General features: G+C 36.7%; 1 protein-coding gene across 1 annotated transcript in view; it reads left to right on the forward strand.

Annotated features, from left to right (window-relative positions):
• The first annotated feature begins 238 nt into the window (after window positions 1-238).
• Window positions 239-18,071, forward strand: part of Fbxl13 (F-box and leucine rich repeat protein 13) — a 220,125-nt gene continuing 202,292 nt past the window's right edge. Inside the window, exons 1-3 of the mRNA XM_026384982.1 lie at window positions 239-313; window positions 14,103-14,206; window positions 15,349-15,439. Of these exons, the coding sequence (XP_026240767.1) occupies window positions 239-313; window positions 14,103-14,206; window positions 15,349-15,439 (270 nt within the window). The remainder of the gene's footprint in view (window positions 314-14,102; window positions 14,207-15,348; window positions 15,440-18,071) is intronic.

Below are 18,071 nucleotides of genomic sequence, written 5' to 3' on the forward strand. Positions count from 1 at the left end.
CCCGCTGGGCAGGAGGCCCGCCCCCTTAGACCCGCCCCTCTCACCGCCCCCCCTCACCGCCCCGCCTTTCACTGCCCCCCCCGCCCCTGGTGGGGACGCGGGCTGCGCGCGACTCCGCAACCAGCCCAGTGGTTGCCGGGCAACGCATGGTCGCAGCGAGTCAGCGTTCCCTGAGCAGCTCGGAGGCGCGGGGCGCTGTGGGGAGACAGAGCGTAGCCTCTCTGCCCGGCCTCTGACCATGTCCTCTCTACGCACTGCCAGCCCCAGGCTGAGGAGCTACTTCAAGGAAAACTACATTCCTCAGATCTGCGAGGTACTGCAGCCACTGGACTGCGGACCCGGGTCCGGCGTGGGGAGGTGGAAAGGGGAGGAGTCAGGGAAGACTTCCTCCAATAGGGGCTGGGAGGAGTGGCGGGAAGGAGCCGCGGAATTGGAGAGGGGGAAGTCAAATTTAGGTAAATTGGTCTGGACCCAAGGTATTGATCAAAGGCGGTAGGGTAGTAATGGCTGAAGATAAGGAGTGGGGTGGAGATAGTGGGTGACATCTCCCAGGGCCCAGGGCGGAAACCCCAAACTCCAACTTTTAAGGTTTGAACAAGAGCCTAAGGGACAGGAGAAGGAATGAAAAAAAAAAAGCCAGAGACCAGAGGAAAATCAGGAAAGTGTGTTAAGAAGGAGGGAGTGGGCCGTGATCACCTAGGGGGTTCTGGGGTTGTCTCAGAATGAGCCTGTGGAGAAGGATGCTCACAATCAGGATTGCCTTTGAACAGGAGGGACTACCCCCCCCCCCCCCGCCCCAGCATTTAAACTGATGGGTAGGAGGATAGTATGAGGGTGAATAGAAGATTTTGTACCCTTAGGGACAGAAAGCAGAGAAAGTTCTTTGGCGACTTAATTTTCACTGCAAATTGCTGGTGAAATACTTGTCAAGAAGGTATATGTTTGGATAGGGATGGGGGAGGAGTGCAGGAGGAGATTTGAGCAAAGTAACAGTGGAGAATGAGGGAGAGAGATACCTAAGGAAGGAAAGAGAAGAGCCCAACTGAGGGTAGTTGACTTTCTTGTGTGGTTGGGAGGGCCATTTGTTACAGCCCTCTTCCTTGTTGAAAGGTAACTTAGGAGTACTTATTAAAATGTTAAGTACAAGTGTACCCCATTGCCTAAGTTGATTTTTTTTTCTGAGGAATCCTTCACCACTTCTGCTCCTCCATTACCAGCAGGTGGAAGAGAACATTGTCTTCCGGGGCTCTACACAGACATATTAAATTCATTATCCACTTCCCCTAAAAGAGTGTAAAGGTGAATTTCATTTCGCTTTCTATCTTTTTACATCTATTTATCTGACACAATTTCCCAGCACTTACACTCTTCTAAAATTGATCTGCAGGTTTTGAAATACATAAAAACTCTTTCATCATAGATTTCCCTGTACAGTTGACTTCTTCTGAACACCTGTGTATCCTAAGTAAAACCTATTTGTCCACTTATAATAATATCTGCAAACTTCTTGACTAGAGTCTGATTTAAAAAAAAAAAATATCTAGCTAGGTATGGTGGTGCCCACCCTGTAGTTCCAGCTACTTGGGACACTGAGGATTGCTTGAACCCAAAGTTGGAGGCCAACCTGGACAACATGGCAAAATAAACAAAAACCCCACAAGGCATTCTGCATGGTTCTCTGGGCTTACTGAAACTGTTGGATTGATATTTTAAATCAGTTTTAGAACTGTTCATTTAAAAATATTGCTTTTATGCAATTCTCTTTTTCTTCTTTTGTGAATCCAGTCATAAATATGTTGTTGTTGTTATTTACTTCTACATACCTTTTTTCCCCCCCTTCTGTTCTATTTTTTTCCCATGTTTAATTTTTCCTGTGTGCTCAATTTTGGATCATTTTCATTGACTGTCTTCAAGTTTCCTAATTGTTTTATTCTGTATCCATTCTCCTGTTAAATACATGAGATGAATTTGTGATGAAATCTTAATTTCAGACAGTATATTTTCCTAGAATGTCCATTTGATTCTTGTTAATATATTTCCCTTATTAAAATTATGAATCTTTTCATTCATTTTGTGTATCTTGTTTTCATGAATGTGTTAATGACTTATTTTAAAACCATTGCCTGGTACCTTGAATATCTTGAATATCTGGTCTGCTTTGATGTTTGTTTTCTTCAGCTGATTTTTCATCCAGTTACAACCTCTGCATATATCTAGTAGTTTATTTTGTTGGACATCATGTAAAAACAAAAGTAGACATTCCACATGGTATACTCTCTCAACAGAGAAGGGTCTCCCTTTCCTTTCTGTAGAGAAAGGAAGAGCTGGTAATATCAATCCCAGACAGGACTAAGTTGGATTAAGACTGATCCTTTTATCTTGGTTTATATTATTCTTTTCTCTTTTTTTCCCTTTGACCAATTTCTCCTCCTCCTTTCAGCCCCTATATAGTGTAGTAAATTTACTACCTTTAATAACTAATTTCTCAACCTATTCCAGAACATACAGATTAGAGGAACTGTGGAGAATATTTTTTTTCTAAAGGTTATCAATACATGGCTTTGCTCTGAAGTGATTGCAGGTAATAGGGTTTAGTATCTTCTCTCAAAGTGATGCTGATACTAGGAACAGCAGAAGATACATATAGAGTGAAAGTATAACTGCCTGAATATTTGCCCAGTTAGGGCACTTAAGAGAAGGAAGCTCACTAAATAGTTATTTGTATAAAAATAAAAAGGATATTCATCCCAGAAGATGGGTAGACATATAAGCAATATGAAAAAGCAAGGGAATGAACCACTCCAAACAGCCTACAACACTGCAACAACTGATTCCATTGAAACCCCAGTGGAGGAAATATTGGAGAAAAAATTCAGAAATTTCATAGTTAAAATGTTCAATGAGCTAAAAGAAGATGTAAGTAATGAACTTACAGAGAAAATACAGAAGTCAAATATCTCAAAAAGAGACAGGGAGGGAGGGAGAATAATTCATTCTGGAAAAGAACCAAGTCCTTCAAATGCAAGACTCAAAAAAACTAAAAATTTAGTTGAAAGAATCACCAACAGATTAGAACACACAGAAGATAGATTCTCAGGTCTTGAGAACAAAGTGTTTAATCTTGAAAATAAGGTTGACAGTTAAAAAAAAAAAGATGTTAAGAGAACATGGCCCAAACATTCAAGAAGTCTGGGGTAACACTAAGAGACCAAAGTAAGAATCATTGGCATAGAAGAAAGCACCAGAATATAAACTAAAGGAATACACAACCTTTTCAATGAGTAATATCATAAAAAATTCCAAATCTTAGGAATGAAATGCAAATCCAAATAGAAAAGACATTTAGAACTCCAAATAGCCAAGATTAAAAAAAAAAAAGATTCTAAGACACAATTTTTAAAACCACAAGAGAAAAATGGCAGGTCACATTTAAAGATAAGCCAGATAGAATTCTATGGATTTCTTAGCCCAGACACTTAGAGCCAGGAAGGCTTCAAATAATACAGGCCAAGTTCTGAAAGAAAACAGGTGCCAACCAAAATAGTTTTGCTAGCAAAACTATCCTTCAGAATGGAAGATGAAATAAAAACCTTTCAGGATAAGCATAAACTAAAAAAATTCATAACCACACAACCACTTCAAAACATACTCAATGAAATAGTTCATGCAGAAGAAATGGAAAATAAATATCATAGCCAGCATACGGATGAATCCCACAAGAATAGTTAATTAACAGAAAATCACAGCTGAATTAAACATTCAAAATTAATCAAAATGATAGGAAATAAAAATAATCTTTTTAGAATAACACTGAATATAAATGGTCTTAACTCTCTAATCAATATAGATTGGTGGGATGAATTAAGAAATTCATTTTACAGGCAAAGACATCCAGGCTGAAGTAGAAAGGATGGAAAAAGATATGCCATGTAAATGGAGAACAGAAGTAAGCAGGGGTAGCCTCTCTCATATCAGACAAAACAGACTTAAAGCGGAAAAAAATCAGAAGAGACTAAGGTCACTTAATACTAGTTAAGGGAATCATCCAACAGTAAGATATACTGATTGTAAATGTTTATGCCCCAAACATTGATGCATCTACATTACATACCCTATACTTAAGAATCAAATAGACTACACTACCTTAATAGTGGGTGATTTCAACACACCTCTTTCACCAATAAATAGGTCATGCAGACATAAACTAAGTAAAGACTCTTTAGAACTACATACTATCAAACAAATGGATCTAACAGACAGCTATAGAATATTTTTTTTCTATCAACAACCAAATTTACTTCTCAGCAGCACTTGGGACTTTCTTAAAATAGTCCATATTTTAGAACATAAAACAAGTTTTAGCAAATATGAAAAAGAGTAGAGATACATCCTTGCATCCAATCAGATCAATATGGAATAAAATTAGAAATCAATAACAAGATAAAAAAAAAGCATTTTAACAACTGGAGATGAAATAATACACTTTTGAAGGCAGATCATAGAAGAAATCAGCAGAGAAATAAAATTCTTAGAAACATGAGAACAGAGGTGCAACATATCAAAATCTCTGGAACAGTATGAAAGCAATTCTAAGAAGAAAGTTTATAGCATTGAGTACTTATATTTAAAAAATAGATTTTAAATAAATAATGTTATTCCTCCAGATTCTAGAGAAAGAACAAATTAATCCCCTAATCAGTAGAAGATAGGAAGTAATTAAGATCAGAGCTGAAATTAAGGAAATTGAGAATAAAAGAGCAATATAAAGGATCAGTACAACAGAGTTGGTTCTTTAAAAAGGTAAATGAGATTGATAAACCTTTAAACAAACCAGCCGAAAGAAAAAAAAAATCTAAATTAACAAAATTATAATAAAAATTATAGATAAAAATATCACCACAGACATTTTTGAAATCCAGAGGATCATTAGAAACTATTTTGAAAACTAGTCAATAAGCTGAAAAACCCAGAAGATAAACGACAAATTTCTAAACATGTATGACCTACTCAATTGAACTATGATGATATAGAAAAACAGAACAATATCAAGTAATGAGATTAAAGCAGAAATGAAAAGCCTTCCAACAAAGAAAAGCCAAGGATCTGTTAAATTCTCAGCTTAGTTCTACCGGACTTTCAAGGAGAACTAATGCCAATCCTTTTCAAATTATTTCACAAAATAGAGAAGTCCACCAAATTCATTCTATGAAGCTATTAAAGACACATCAAAGAAAGAAAACCATAGGCCAATATCCCTGATGAATATAAGATGCAAAAATCCTTAATAAAATCATTCAAAAACATTAAGAAGATAGTACACCATCATCATGTGGGTTTCATCCCAAGAGTGCAAGGTTGGTTCAACATATGCAAATCTATAAATGTAATTCATCACATAAATAGAATCAAGAATAAGAAACACATGATCATCTCAATAGTTACAAAAAAAAGCCTTTGACAAAATCTAGTACCCAGTCATGTTAAAAGTGTTGAAGAAACTAGACATAGAAGGAACTTCCTCAACATTGTAAAGGCTATCTACAACAAACCCAATGCCAACATCATACTGAATGGAGAAAAACTGACAGCATTTCCTCTAAAATCAGGAACAAGACAAAGATGTTCACTGCTACCACCCCTGTTCTCGAAACTCCAGAACAATCAGGCAAGGAAATGAAAGGAATACAAATAAGAAAAGAAGAAGTCTGTTATCTCTGTTTGCTGATGACATGACTCAGAAAATTTTGGAGCTAATAAACAAATTCAGCAAAGTAGCAGGATACAAGATCAACGTACATAAATCAATTGTTTTCCTATAATCCAATAATGAGTATGCTGAGAAAAATTACTAAAACAATAACCTAAAAGGATACTTGGGAATAAATCTAACCAAGAAAGTGAAAGATTTCACCAATGAAAACTATAGAACACTGAAGAAAGAAATTGAAGACATTAGAAGATGGAAAAACCTCCCACACTCTTAGATAGACAGAATTAATATTATTAAAATGGCATACTACAAAAAGCATTATATGGATTCAAAGCAATCAAAATACCAATGAAATTCTTCACAGATCTAGAAAAAACAATCCTAAAATTCATTTGTCAGAATAAAAGACCCAGAATAGCCAAAACAATCCTGAGCAAGAAGAATCATACTGGAAGCATCACAACATCAGACCTCAAATTATACTACAGAGCTAGAGTAGCCAAAACGGCATGGTATGGGCATAAAAAAGATATGTACACCAGTGGAATAGAATGGAGATGTACATGAACTTTTTTATAAAGAGTTTTTTTTTTCCTTATGTAAAATTGAATTTGAAACTACTGTGGTCAATCATCATGACTCTGTCAGGGAATAATCTCTTTTCTAATAGTTTATGCCCTTGGCTTTACAGCAAGCTAGTTTTTCCACCATAGACCATTACTATTTAATGACTTTCTTGCCAACTAGATCTGTTATCTATACAGGTGATATAAACATAGAAATATAGGAAGAATTTGTTTTAACCTTGGAACCAAGGGTTTTAAAAATGTTAATATTTGAAACAAATGAACTAAATGATCCTTGGGAATTTGGGCAATAAAATATTTACTCTGTAAATTACTTTATGATTTAGGAAAAGGAAATTATACAAAAGTATAATTTACTCTGTAAATTATTTTATATTTCAGGAAAAGAATGTTTTAGAAATCCCACATTTAAAAAAATTTCTAATGTAGAGATCCAGGGTCTGCATCTAGAGAGAATTATAAGAAAATGGAATACCTATATTGCCTTCTGATCCCTCATTCTCACTACATTAATCATATATCCCTCCAGAATGTTGAGTTCTCTTTTTACCACTATGGGAATTACTTTAAATTGCTCCTTTATTTTGGAGATACCACTGAAAGGCATTTGAATTTTCAAAGAAATAATTTAGATAGGAGCCCACACAATGATGCCCTATTGGTAGAATTTCAGATGGTAGATCACAATTTTCTACCAGGCAGAAATCAGCACACTTGTTTACAAATAATGCCTGCCCCATAGAGACTGAAGATGAGCTAGATATGGTGGGTATGGTATCTACAAAATTCCCAAACATGAATAGGTAGAGATTGAGATGAAGAAAATGCTCTTCAATTTTTGAGCTCAGATCTCAGTTTAATTCCTAGGAAAGAAAAAACGAGTTTGCAAAACTAGATCTGCCCAGCAGAGGGTGGACTTAAGCTACAAATCATGATTTTTTTTTTTTAAATGACTTCTTTCATAACTATAAAAGTTTTTATGGTTTGTTTCTTTCAAGATTAAGTTGTCAATCTGTATTTTTAAAAATAGTGCATTTATTTCTACTCACATATACTCTATTGCCAAGAATTTTAAAAAGGAACTAATGGCTGCATGTTTGTTACAGATGTAAAAGCTGATATACTAGGGAGGTGGTATACTAGGAAGGCTGAGGCAGGAGGCCAGACTGGACAACAAAATGAGACTCTATTTTTTTTTTTTTGGGTACTGGGGATTGAACACAGGGGCACTCTACCACTGAGCCACATCTCCAGCCCTATTTTGTATTTTATTTAGAGACAGAGTCTCACTCAGTTGCTGAGGATGGCTTTGAACTCGCGATCCTCCTGCCTCAGTGTCCTGAGTCATTGGGATTACAGGATACTCCTTTTTTTCTTTTTTAAGTAAATATTTGTCAGAGATGCAAGAATCAGGAATTACTATGTAGTAAGGGACTACCCTGCCAATTTATAAGGGGAGGAGCTAGTTATACTAACTCATTTAATCAGACCTTGAGGTGAAAAAGTTATGGCTTCTTTGGAGGACAGTTAGTTTAAAGATGCAGTTCCTGAAACAAATCCACAGGACAAAAACAAACAATAAGTGTGATTCATTCTCTTTCTAGCAATAATGTTTTATCTAGGGGTTAGTTGCCTGGGACTACCTCCCTGTTGGGCAGGTAGCTGAACCATTGTCTGGTTTTCACAGAAGCTGCCACTCCTCACCTGTCCAGTCTACCTTAAAACCCTCTAGTCTGGCCTCAAATGGTATCTTCCACTCCCTAAGCTTCCTTCTGCATGATTGAAGCCCACTAGTCTCTTGTAATAATCTTCATAACACTTTCATTTACAGAGTTTATAAAAATAGAAAAAATATTAGCACCATCTATTTAAATGTTGACAAGACATAGACACTCATTTATTTTCAAACTTTTGACTGTCATAAGTGCAAATTAAGACTTTCCCGAAACCAATAACATGTCAATTTCATCTTCATCCCAAATGGGGAAGTGGCAATCATTTAGAAGATATCATTTTGGCTTATTTCAGGGGATAAGGAGGTGTGTGTGTGGTACAAGGGACTTTGAATACTGTTTAGGAACTTAAACCTGTTTATGTAAGTGAAGGAGTTTCTGTAACAGTAATTCTGACATTGCATTTTTTAAAACACTCTCATTTCTTAAAAATTGCACAAAATTGTATGTTGATTGTTCTGTTTAAAAGAAGAATACATTTCTGAGTTTGTATATGAACACGATATTTTCAGATGCAGTGAATCTCCTCACCTCATCCCAAGTTCTAGAGGAAGATATATATGTACACAATTTTGTGTGAGTATACGGTATGAGTAAGATGGAGCCTTAGGTTTATAGTTTTAATATCTGGCTCTGTGAATCATTTGATTCTTCTTTGGCTCATCTGTGAGATCCAGAAGCAAAAATATCCCCTGTAAAAGTCAAGGTCATCCCTACTAGGATGTTGAAAGCAAAGTACACTGGTGCTCTCCAATACATGGCCATCTGTGACCTTTGGCCATGTAATTGCTCTTGCTGAGATTTGATTATGAATGATTGCTGGGGTTTGAACATGACCACCAAAAGTTAAAGTGTTGGAATCTTGCTCCCCAATGCAATAGTATGGAGAGGTATGGGACCTTTAAAAAGGTAATTAGTTCTTGGGGGCATCAACTTCAAGAATGGATTAATGCTTAACAGGAATGAGTTCTTACAGGAGCATATTATTACAAAATCAAGTTCAGCTTCCTTGGCCCTTTCTTGCCTTTGCCATGTTATGAAGCAACAAGAAGTCACCATGCTCCTGAATATCCCAGCCTTCAAAACTGTGAACCCAAATGAAATTCTTTTCTTTATAAGTTACCCAATCTATGGAATTTTGTTATTGCAGGAGAAAATAGACCAAGACAATGACCTGCTAGGTCTGGAGAGGGGCACAGTCCCAGGCCATGGTATAGGTTTCCAGAATGGCCCCATCTGTGGGCTTCTTTCATTCATACCTTATTATAAGCAAATTGATTCTGCTCTCAGGCTTAGCTTTTCCTCTTTCCCCACCTGCATGTCCTCATCCCTCCTAGCAACTTGGAATTTTTTCTCCAACTGCTGAGGACCCCAGTAGTCATACTGTACTTTTTAATTTCACTATTTAGGCCCTTACCATATTTCACCATGCTTATTTGAGTACCTAACAAATAAGTAAGGCTTGCTCTTTTAAATGTCTTACATCTGTGGTGTACCCACTCGGAGTTACAGTGGATAGTAACTATCTTGTTGTTTATATTTGAAATATTGTTCTATCAAGTTCTCTTCTCTAACCATTTCCCCCTAAATGCATTTTCCCTAACTTCTTCCATTAGACTTGGAATAAAGTCAGTTAATCTTTCTCTATGTCATCACACTGAACTTTGAGTACTATAAAGGAAATTTTTTAAAATTTATTTTTTGTTTTTCCAAGTCTTGGCTTCTAATAAAGGTGATTAATTAACAAAGAAATGGTTGAAATTAATAATGGCTTGCTATCGTTACCTATTGAGTTCTTATTTTGTTCTAAACAGTATTCAAAGCAGTTTACGTATATCAATACATTTAATTCTTGTGATAACATTTAATTCTTATAACATATGTGCCTTCCCATTTAAGTAAAGAAAACAGAAGAACAGAGAGATAATCTATCATCAGAAGTTACATACTAGAACATTTCAGACCTAGGATTGAATGATTAATTGATTTTTTTTTTTTTAATACTGAGGATTTAACCCAAGGGCACTTTACCACTGAGCTGTATCCTCCATCCTTTTTTTTTTTTTTTTTTTTTAAATTTGAGACAGAGTCTTACTGAGTTCCTTAGGACCTCCCTAAGTTGTCAAGGCTGGCCTTGAATTTACAATCCTCCTGTCTCAGCCTCCAAGTTACTGGGATTTCAGGCATGTACCACTGTGCCTGGCTCAGATCTAGGATTTAAATCCAACAGAATGCATTGACTTGCTCCTTGAAAGATCAAATAGTGGAAAGGAGTGACAACAACTGTCTTGGATAAACCCATCTTTGTCCTCAATACCTAGAATATTTTTCAGAATATTTGAGAAGTACTGGGGACCAAGATTAAGAAAGCAGAACCAAAAGCAAGTGGAAGATTGCATAATTGCTTTATAAATTTACAAGTTTGAGAAAGCCATTTTGTGATAGTTAAGTCGTGGTCTTTTTTTTTGTCCTTGATTGTTTTTACTATGAAGGCTAGCTAACAGTAGTAAAACCTTAATTAATGTTTCTGAGTCACACATTCATCTTATGAGACTGTTTGTATATCTTGCTTCTACTTATAATAAAGACTAGATTATTTTATGAGTTTTATTTTCATGGAGCAGAAAAAAGCTATTGATTAATATGAACTGTTCATTAATAAACAAAACCTCATGATGTAATATTTTGTCCAGTGGAAATAGATAAGCAGTGATATTTCTTAGGCAAAAAGTGAATATTTCAACTGCTAGTTCAGTATGCTTTCATGGACATTTCAGAGACTTATCTTCTCAAATTGACTTCTGCAAGTTAACTTTTTGGGAAAGTAGTTTTCTGATTTGGGCAGCTTGGATATATGAAGAAATAGGCAATTTCTAATATTCATTAACCAGACCTCAGTTTTCTTAAAAATTCAGAAAGTTAAACTGCATTAAGGCACTAGTTCTCACACTTTCATGTGCATAGGAATTCTATTACAATACAGATTTCTATATTCTACATCTATATCAGAATAACCTGAGGAGCAAGCCCTGGGGAACAGCTTGCTCCTCAGGTTATTCTGATATAGATGTTCTTAGGGCATCAGAATAAGATGGAGGGGGGGACATGGAGTGCAAGGTGCAGAAACTCAATGCACTGGAGACCCAGGCACTCAAGTGCTGCAGGGCTCATGGGCTTTTCATTGGGGCTAATTAGGAAGCTGTTAGAAGAGTTCAGTCCTTCTATTAGGTCCCATGTAGGACCCATGTTTGCTGTCACTTAGGTAGACACCCTTACAAACCCAGCTTGCCATTGTGGTAAGAACCACTGATTTCCTGTGTAACCATAATCTCTTGGATTGTGGGAAAAGGAAATCAGTCTGCAGAGGGCTGAATGCTAACTGTGAGCAGCTGGGATGGGACTAGGTCAGGAGGCAGAGCTGGGGAAAGAGAGGGATCCAATGTGTAAGACATTTAGCTATTGACTTAAGGAGATTCCCAGCCTGTAGGCTGCACCCGAAGAGGAGCACACAAAGCTATTGCAAAGGGAAAGACTGTATTATGCAGGGCCCAATCAGGAGAAATTACTTCCTCCCTTTCCTTTCTTCCTCCTTCCCTTCCCTTTGCTTCCCTCCCTACCTGATTCTTTCTCTGAGAAATGATCAGCTCCCAGGTTTAGGTCTGCTTGGCCCTTTGAGCTTTGAATAGTTTAAAAGGATGGGATCATTTATTCCTGAAATAAAAGAAAGCCAGAAGGAGTAGATCCTAGTTGGGAGAAAAGCCAAAGAATGTCCTTTACCCCCAACAAACACAGGCTAGATCCCACTGGAGACAGAGAGCCAAGAAGGAAAAGATAAATGCCCAAGAAGATTTCCAGGTGGTTTCTGTGGGCTGTGTGCAGTAAACCTCCTTCTTTGTCTCAAATCGAGAAATCCACAGTAATTCTGCATGTCTCATCAATACTTTTAATGAGAAGCTTCTTTTATGGGACCTCATAGAGGAAAATGAGACAATTTAGCTTTTTGAGTTTCATACATGTTCTTTAAACATTATCTTAGATTTGGTGAGTCATTTTTCCCCCCACCTATGCTAAAATTTTTCCAAAGTGTATACTCTGTGGATGTTGTGAATGATCAAATACAAGTGGTTTTCAAAGTTTTTCACAGTAGACTTTCACGAAGATTTTTCTTAATCACTTTTATGGTGGGTTGGGTCTGAAGAAATTTTTTGACTTTAAAAACATGGTTTCCTCATATTTAAATACTGTCTGCTATTGGAATAAAGAACTTACCTCCTCATGCAACAGTGTACAGACTCTCTATTGACCATTTTCTGGTGGATTTTTAGAAAGAGGCAGGGTATGTTGCATTTTGATTTGTCTTTAGCAAAATATCAACCCTGAATAAATACAGAGGGGTTATGAAAAATCATGTTTGTTTGTTTATTCATTCATTCCATATTTTTACTGGTACATTATACACAATGGTGGGATTCATCGCTACATGTCTGTACATGCATACAGTATAACAATTTAACTTTGTCATTGTCATTCCTCAGTATTTTTCCTTTCCCTTCCCTCCTCCCACCCCTGGTCCCTTTCCTTTACTCTACTGGTCTCATGATGGAGAAACCAGATGTAATTTTAATATGAAATTATAAGAACATTATGATAAAGAACCAATGCCTGGGAAAATAGTTAATTTTCCTCCCCTGTCAGCATTTCTACAGGGAACCTAATTAACCGTGGGTTCCCTACCTATTGGATTGTAAATAGCTGTTCTCTGGGAGTCTGACTACCCCCTCTTGAAATGTAAACACCCCTTTGTCAGGCTTTCAAGGCCAGAGACTCAATGGATGCCTTATACTTTGTAACTTTCTAAATTGTAAGAATGTAGCTACATCATTTAATTGCTAGGCCAATGAACTGCTGTCTAAACTACAACCTCATAGGCTTAGTTCTTAAAAATATAGCTCTTAGGGAGGTAAACTTAAGTTATCTTGAGTGACTGCTACCTGTGGTGAAGGCCATACTCACAAGCCTTTTTTACTATCTTTGTTCTATACCTGTGAAGTACTTATGGTAAATTTCCTGTGCATGGTCTTTGGTCATGTAGGCCAAAAATTCAAACCTACCAATGTTGTAATGGTTAAAAAATGAGGTCAAATTTCCTATAAAAGCCCCATGTAACCTTTGTGCTCAGAACCTCAGATCACTAGCTAGTTGGGAGAAAAGCCAAAGAAGGCTTTTGTGTAAATAAACCTGAGTTCTTCAACCCTAGGAGTGGTGCTTGTCTCTTGCTGTGTGCAAGTTCCATAACAGTCTCTCTTCAATTTTCATGAGATCCCCCTAACTTCCAACTTTCTTTCCCTTTTTCCCATCTAGCTTTCACATCTGAGAGAAAACATACAGCCCTTGACTTTCTTTTTTTTCTTTTTCTTTTTTTTTTTTTGACACTGGGGAATGAACCCAGGGGTACTTAACCACTGAGCCACTTCCCCAGCCCTTTTTATATTTTATTTTGAGACAGGATCTTGCTTAGGGCCTTACTAAATTACTGAAGCTAGCTTTGAACTTGCAATCCTCCTGACCTCAGCCTCAGGAGCATTGGGATTACAGGCATGTGCCACTGTGCTCAGCTAGCCCATTTTTATTTATCCATTTATCCATTGAAAGACACCTAGGCTGGTTCCATAGTTTGGCCATTGTAAATTGTGCTGCTATAAATGTGGGTATGCATGTGTCACTATAGTATATTAACTTTAATTCTTTAGGATAAATACCAGGATTGGTATAACTGGGTCATATGGTGGTTCCATTCCTAGTCTTTTGAGGAACCTCAATACTGATTTTCATAGTGGTTGTGCTGATTTATAGTCCCACCAACAATGTAAAAGTGCTCCTTTTTCTCAATCTCCTTTCCAACATTTATTATTGAAAAAGCATGTTTATGCTTTAAAGACTGTTGGATTACTTTTAAAAACTGTTGCATTAATTGGACTTTTTAATTGTTTGCAGAAAGTCCATCTGTTGCTGAGTCAGCACATGTAAATTCAGAAACATTGATTCCGTTTTTTTTTTTTTTTTTTTCTACAGGCACTGTTATGTGGTCTACTTGTTACATGTCCTGAGGATCCACTGAGATATTTAGAGAGAATGATCATGACTATCATTGAAAATGGTCTTGAAAGTCTTCATTGGTAAGTATTGTTTTGATTTATGATTGGGAAATATTTTATTTTGAGGGCAAAACACACATTGTATAGTATCAAAATAAGGTCTTGCCAGCGAATGCTTCTAATCTCGGTTGTTAACAAATGCCTCTATAGGCTGTTAGTTCCCACATACTTACTGTGAATAATATGTTCACTGATTCTCAACTTGAGAAATATAGCATATTCTCATAAACATGATCATAGGGCAGATTTTTTCAAGTTGGGGATAAGGATAAGGAAAGGCAGGCACACTCTCCTTGGGGGATCTAAACAAAATCTTGGGGAGGTAGTATGAAGACTTTCAGGTAATTCCGGTCTGTTTCTCTCAAGGGGAAATGTCTCTTCTCTCTCTTCCCTTCCTCTCCACCAACAAGAAAAACTGATTTAATTATGAAATTATTACAGAGCTGGGGCCTTCCAAGACACTGAAGCAGTGTGAAGAACCCCCTTTTAGGTCATGATTCTTGTGGTCAAGTCAGAGGATTTTAGATGTATCACTCTGAGTAATAGGAATGAGTTTATTGAAGGGATACAAAAAAGGGAAAGAAGACACTCTCAAGGGAGTGGGTAGGTCCTCTCAGAGGAGAGGGACAATGTGCCTCTCATGCACTCCAGTTTTATTGGGGATCCCAGAGAAGTTTCCAGGAAGCCCCACACAGGTCCACCTCTTGACTTTTGACTGACAGCAAGATGCCATCAGATTTTCAGGTATCCACTGCCATGGCAACTCTAGATCTTCTTGGCCTATGCTGACTGGTTCTAATTGAACTCTTAACTATATGTTCTTACAGATTTTATGGTTAGGAAGAACTGTCTCCCAGAATTTCAGGATATGGTCACAAAAGTCTCCTGGGTTCCTCCCATCAACATTACCTTGGGCCTGCATTTCTCCTGCAGTTAACAGGTAGTTTGCTGAGGCAGGTGATATATCCTGTCCACTTATACCAGGCAGGGCTGCAGGTAAATTCCTTCTTGGATAAGAAAGTATGTGGGAGTCAGCACAGTGGGCCCATACTATAGAATTATTCTCTTAACCTCATGTTCCCACTATCCTCATCTGTCTTTTCCCTAACAGAACTACTATGAAATGAAGTTAATTTTGACCTTGTTTTATGATTTTATAAAAGGGATATGTGCATTGATCCATTGATGAAACAAAATGTTCGAATTTTATCTGAAACTTGCCTGGAACAACTTTTTGGACTGGATGATCAGCTGGTAATTATTATTAACCAAGCATTTTAAAATATAAATCTTGAATTCTGATGGAAAAACTCAAGTAGATTTTAGATTTTATGGGAGGTCAAACTGTTTTTGGAACTAGGGACACCTTCAGAAGTGAAAGAATTACACACACACACACACACACACACACACACACACACACACAGAGCCAATACTCAGTAACTGCCTCAAATTTCCAAGAGCATTTTGCTTGTTCCTGTTTCCGAATGCCTGCTTTTCCCTTTTCTCTTTCTCTCACTCTCATACACATAAGAAGCATTATGGAAGGCTATAAAAAGAGGATGTCTTCTTTTGTTTCTAATCTGCTTTCTTCTGTGTCACATTCCCGCTCATTGTCTCTGGCTGCCCTGGCAGATGAGAGTAAAGGAATTCTACTCAAAAAGACATGGGCAAAACATTAAATGTGGTCTAACTCAAAAGCCAGACCTTACTTCTCCTTAAAGGAACAACCCTCTCAAGCAGCTATTTTTGATTCTGTAAGTGGGCAATGAAGTAATTTGGGAGATAGAGACGTGAAGAATAAAGGTTGTGTACATAAGAGGAGCTAAAATAGTAAAAAGCATGTGGGGTGAGAAATATCAATACAAATTCTATGTGTGTACAGTATGCAATACCTTTTAATCCCAGAGGTATTGGCTGTTCCTGGTCAGGGCTTGAGAGTTGCTGGTGAAGTTGGTCATTGAAAGTTGGATTCAAAGCCACATTCAAAGTGGGTGCTGAGAGCCAGGAACAATTTAGAGTATCCATTTACAAGGATCATTAGAAAGTACCATTGGTTCCTCATCAGTGGTCTATAATAAAGAATCAGAGAGATCAGACAATTTCTGTCAACTCTGGGATGAACTGGGGGGGCTAGTATACTACGTAGAACCCACATGCCTGATCTTAGTTGATCTGCATCATGATGTGTAGATAACTGTTTTTTATCAACTATAGAATTTTGATCTACTTAAGAGTACAGATACCTGCAAACTATGTTCTTGGAGATATTTGGGGGGTCATCTGAAGAGCTGAAGGGGAAGCCCAGGGGACAGAATTGAGTCTTCCAACCCTACCTCTTCACTCTAAGATAGTTTTGCTTTCAATATAATTTTTGCTTGGGGGGAGGGGAAGCCTGAAGACTTAATTTCTTAAAATTGCTATAATCTTTGAAAACTACTGATCTAGAGTAGTATTGACAGTAATTTTATAAGATCTAAAAATCATGCTGCCTCCAGTATCTATGGAAGCCTATAGTGAATCTTTAAATAATTGCACAGAATTCATAGATGCTTCAAACCTAAAGTTGTTTTAGAAAAGAAATTCTCAGATATTTCATGATGTTGAAAGCACAAAGAATAAAAATTATGGAAGCTGATCCAAACTTTGAAAGAAGTATGACAATCTTTCAAGGCATAGAAAAGATGCTTACTTCATACAATAAGTGGAAATAAATAGAAATCAGATATTACTTTGTAACAGTGAAGAAGAAAATATTCATTAAGGGTGGATATGAAAATGTGAATCTCCAGCTACTCTATGATTGCTTATTTAGAGGGCTCAACCTAGGCTGGTTTTAGATTCATTCATTTCTCCTTCACTTTCAGAGAAAAATGAAGTGCTTTTTTTTTTCTTTTTGTTACAAAGAAGTTAAAACACTGTAATCCTCGGTGGTTTTGATATTTTAAATTATAGCTACTAAATATTAGCTTCACTTAAAAAATAATTTGCATTCACGTCATTTCCTATGCAGTTATAACTGCAGTAAAATGATTTTTAACATTTTTAACCAAAAACCTGAAGATCATAAAAAATTGTAATTTTTCACATTGTTTAATATTTCTTTGCTGGGTTTCATAGTCTCATACCCTATAGTCCTTCTCAGTAAGGACTGCCTATATATGCTTATCTATAAAGCATAAATAAGTATTTAACTTAGAAAAGAGTGAATATAGGAAACTGTGAGCAAGCCAAATAGTTACCAAATAAAGTTGAAATTTCATCACAGGAGAGAGGAAGACTGTGTGTTCTAAGATGAAAGAATCAACCATTGTAAGGAAGAAGCTAACTTCACAGACTTAATTCTCATTTCTTAGGAAATTAAGTCTCCAGATGGATAGTCTAATTATAAGAAACAGCATATATAATGTTTTAAAAAATCTTTTTATTATGGAAAAACTGAAACATAATGCAAAGTAGAATACCATATTCATCACTCATTATCCAGCTTGAGCAATGTTCAACAATTTGCCAATCTTGTTAATTTAGTCCTTTTTCCACTCTTTGTGTGGAGTATTAGAAAATATGTTCCAGAAATTATATATATATACACACACACACACACACACACACACACACACACATATAAACATATATTTACCAATAAATATTTCAGTTGCATCTTTGACAGAAATGGCAGTTTTAGAAAATATAAACATAGTGTCAAAGGCAGAGAAAGAAGGTTGCTGAGTAGGATGCTCAGCTGATCATCTCCCCACAGATACCCCAAGTTACAAACTACTCCCACACCAAATGACCTTCACAGGAGCTAAGGAAATCAGGTAGTAGACTACAGTGCCTGATTTTAGTTTAACAGAACAAAAGGATGTACTGAAGAAAGCAGAAA

This window comes from Urocitellus parryii, chromosome 3, assembly GCF_045843805.1.
Source record: "Urocitellus parryii isolate mUroPar1 chromosome 3, mUroPar1.hap1, whole genome shotgun sequence".
Taxonomy (NCBI): Eukaryota; Metazoa; Chordata; class Mammalia; order Rodentia; family Sciuridae; genus Urocitellus; species Urocitellus parryii.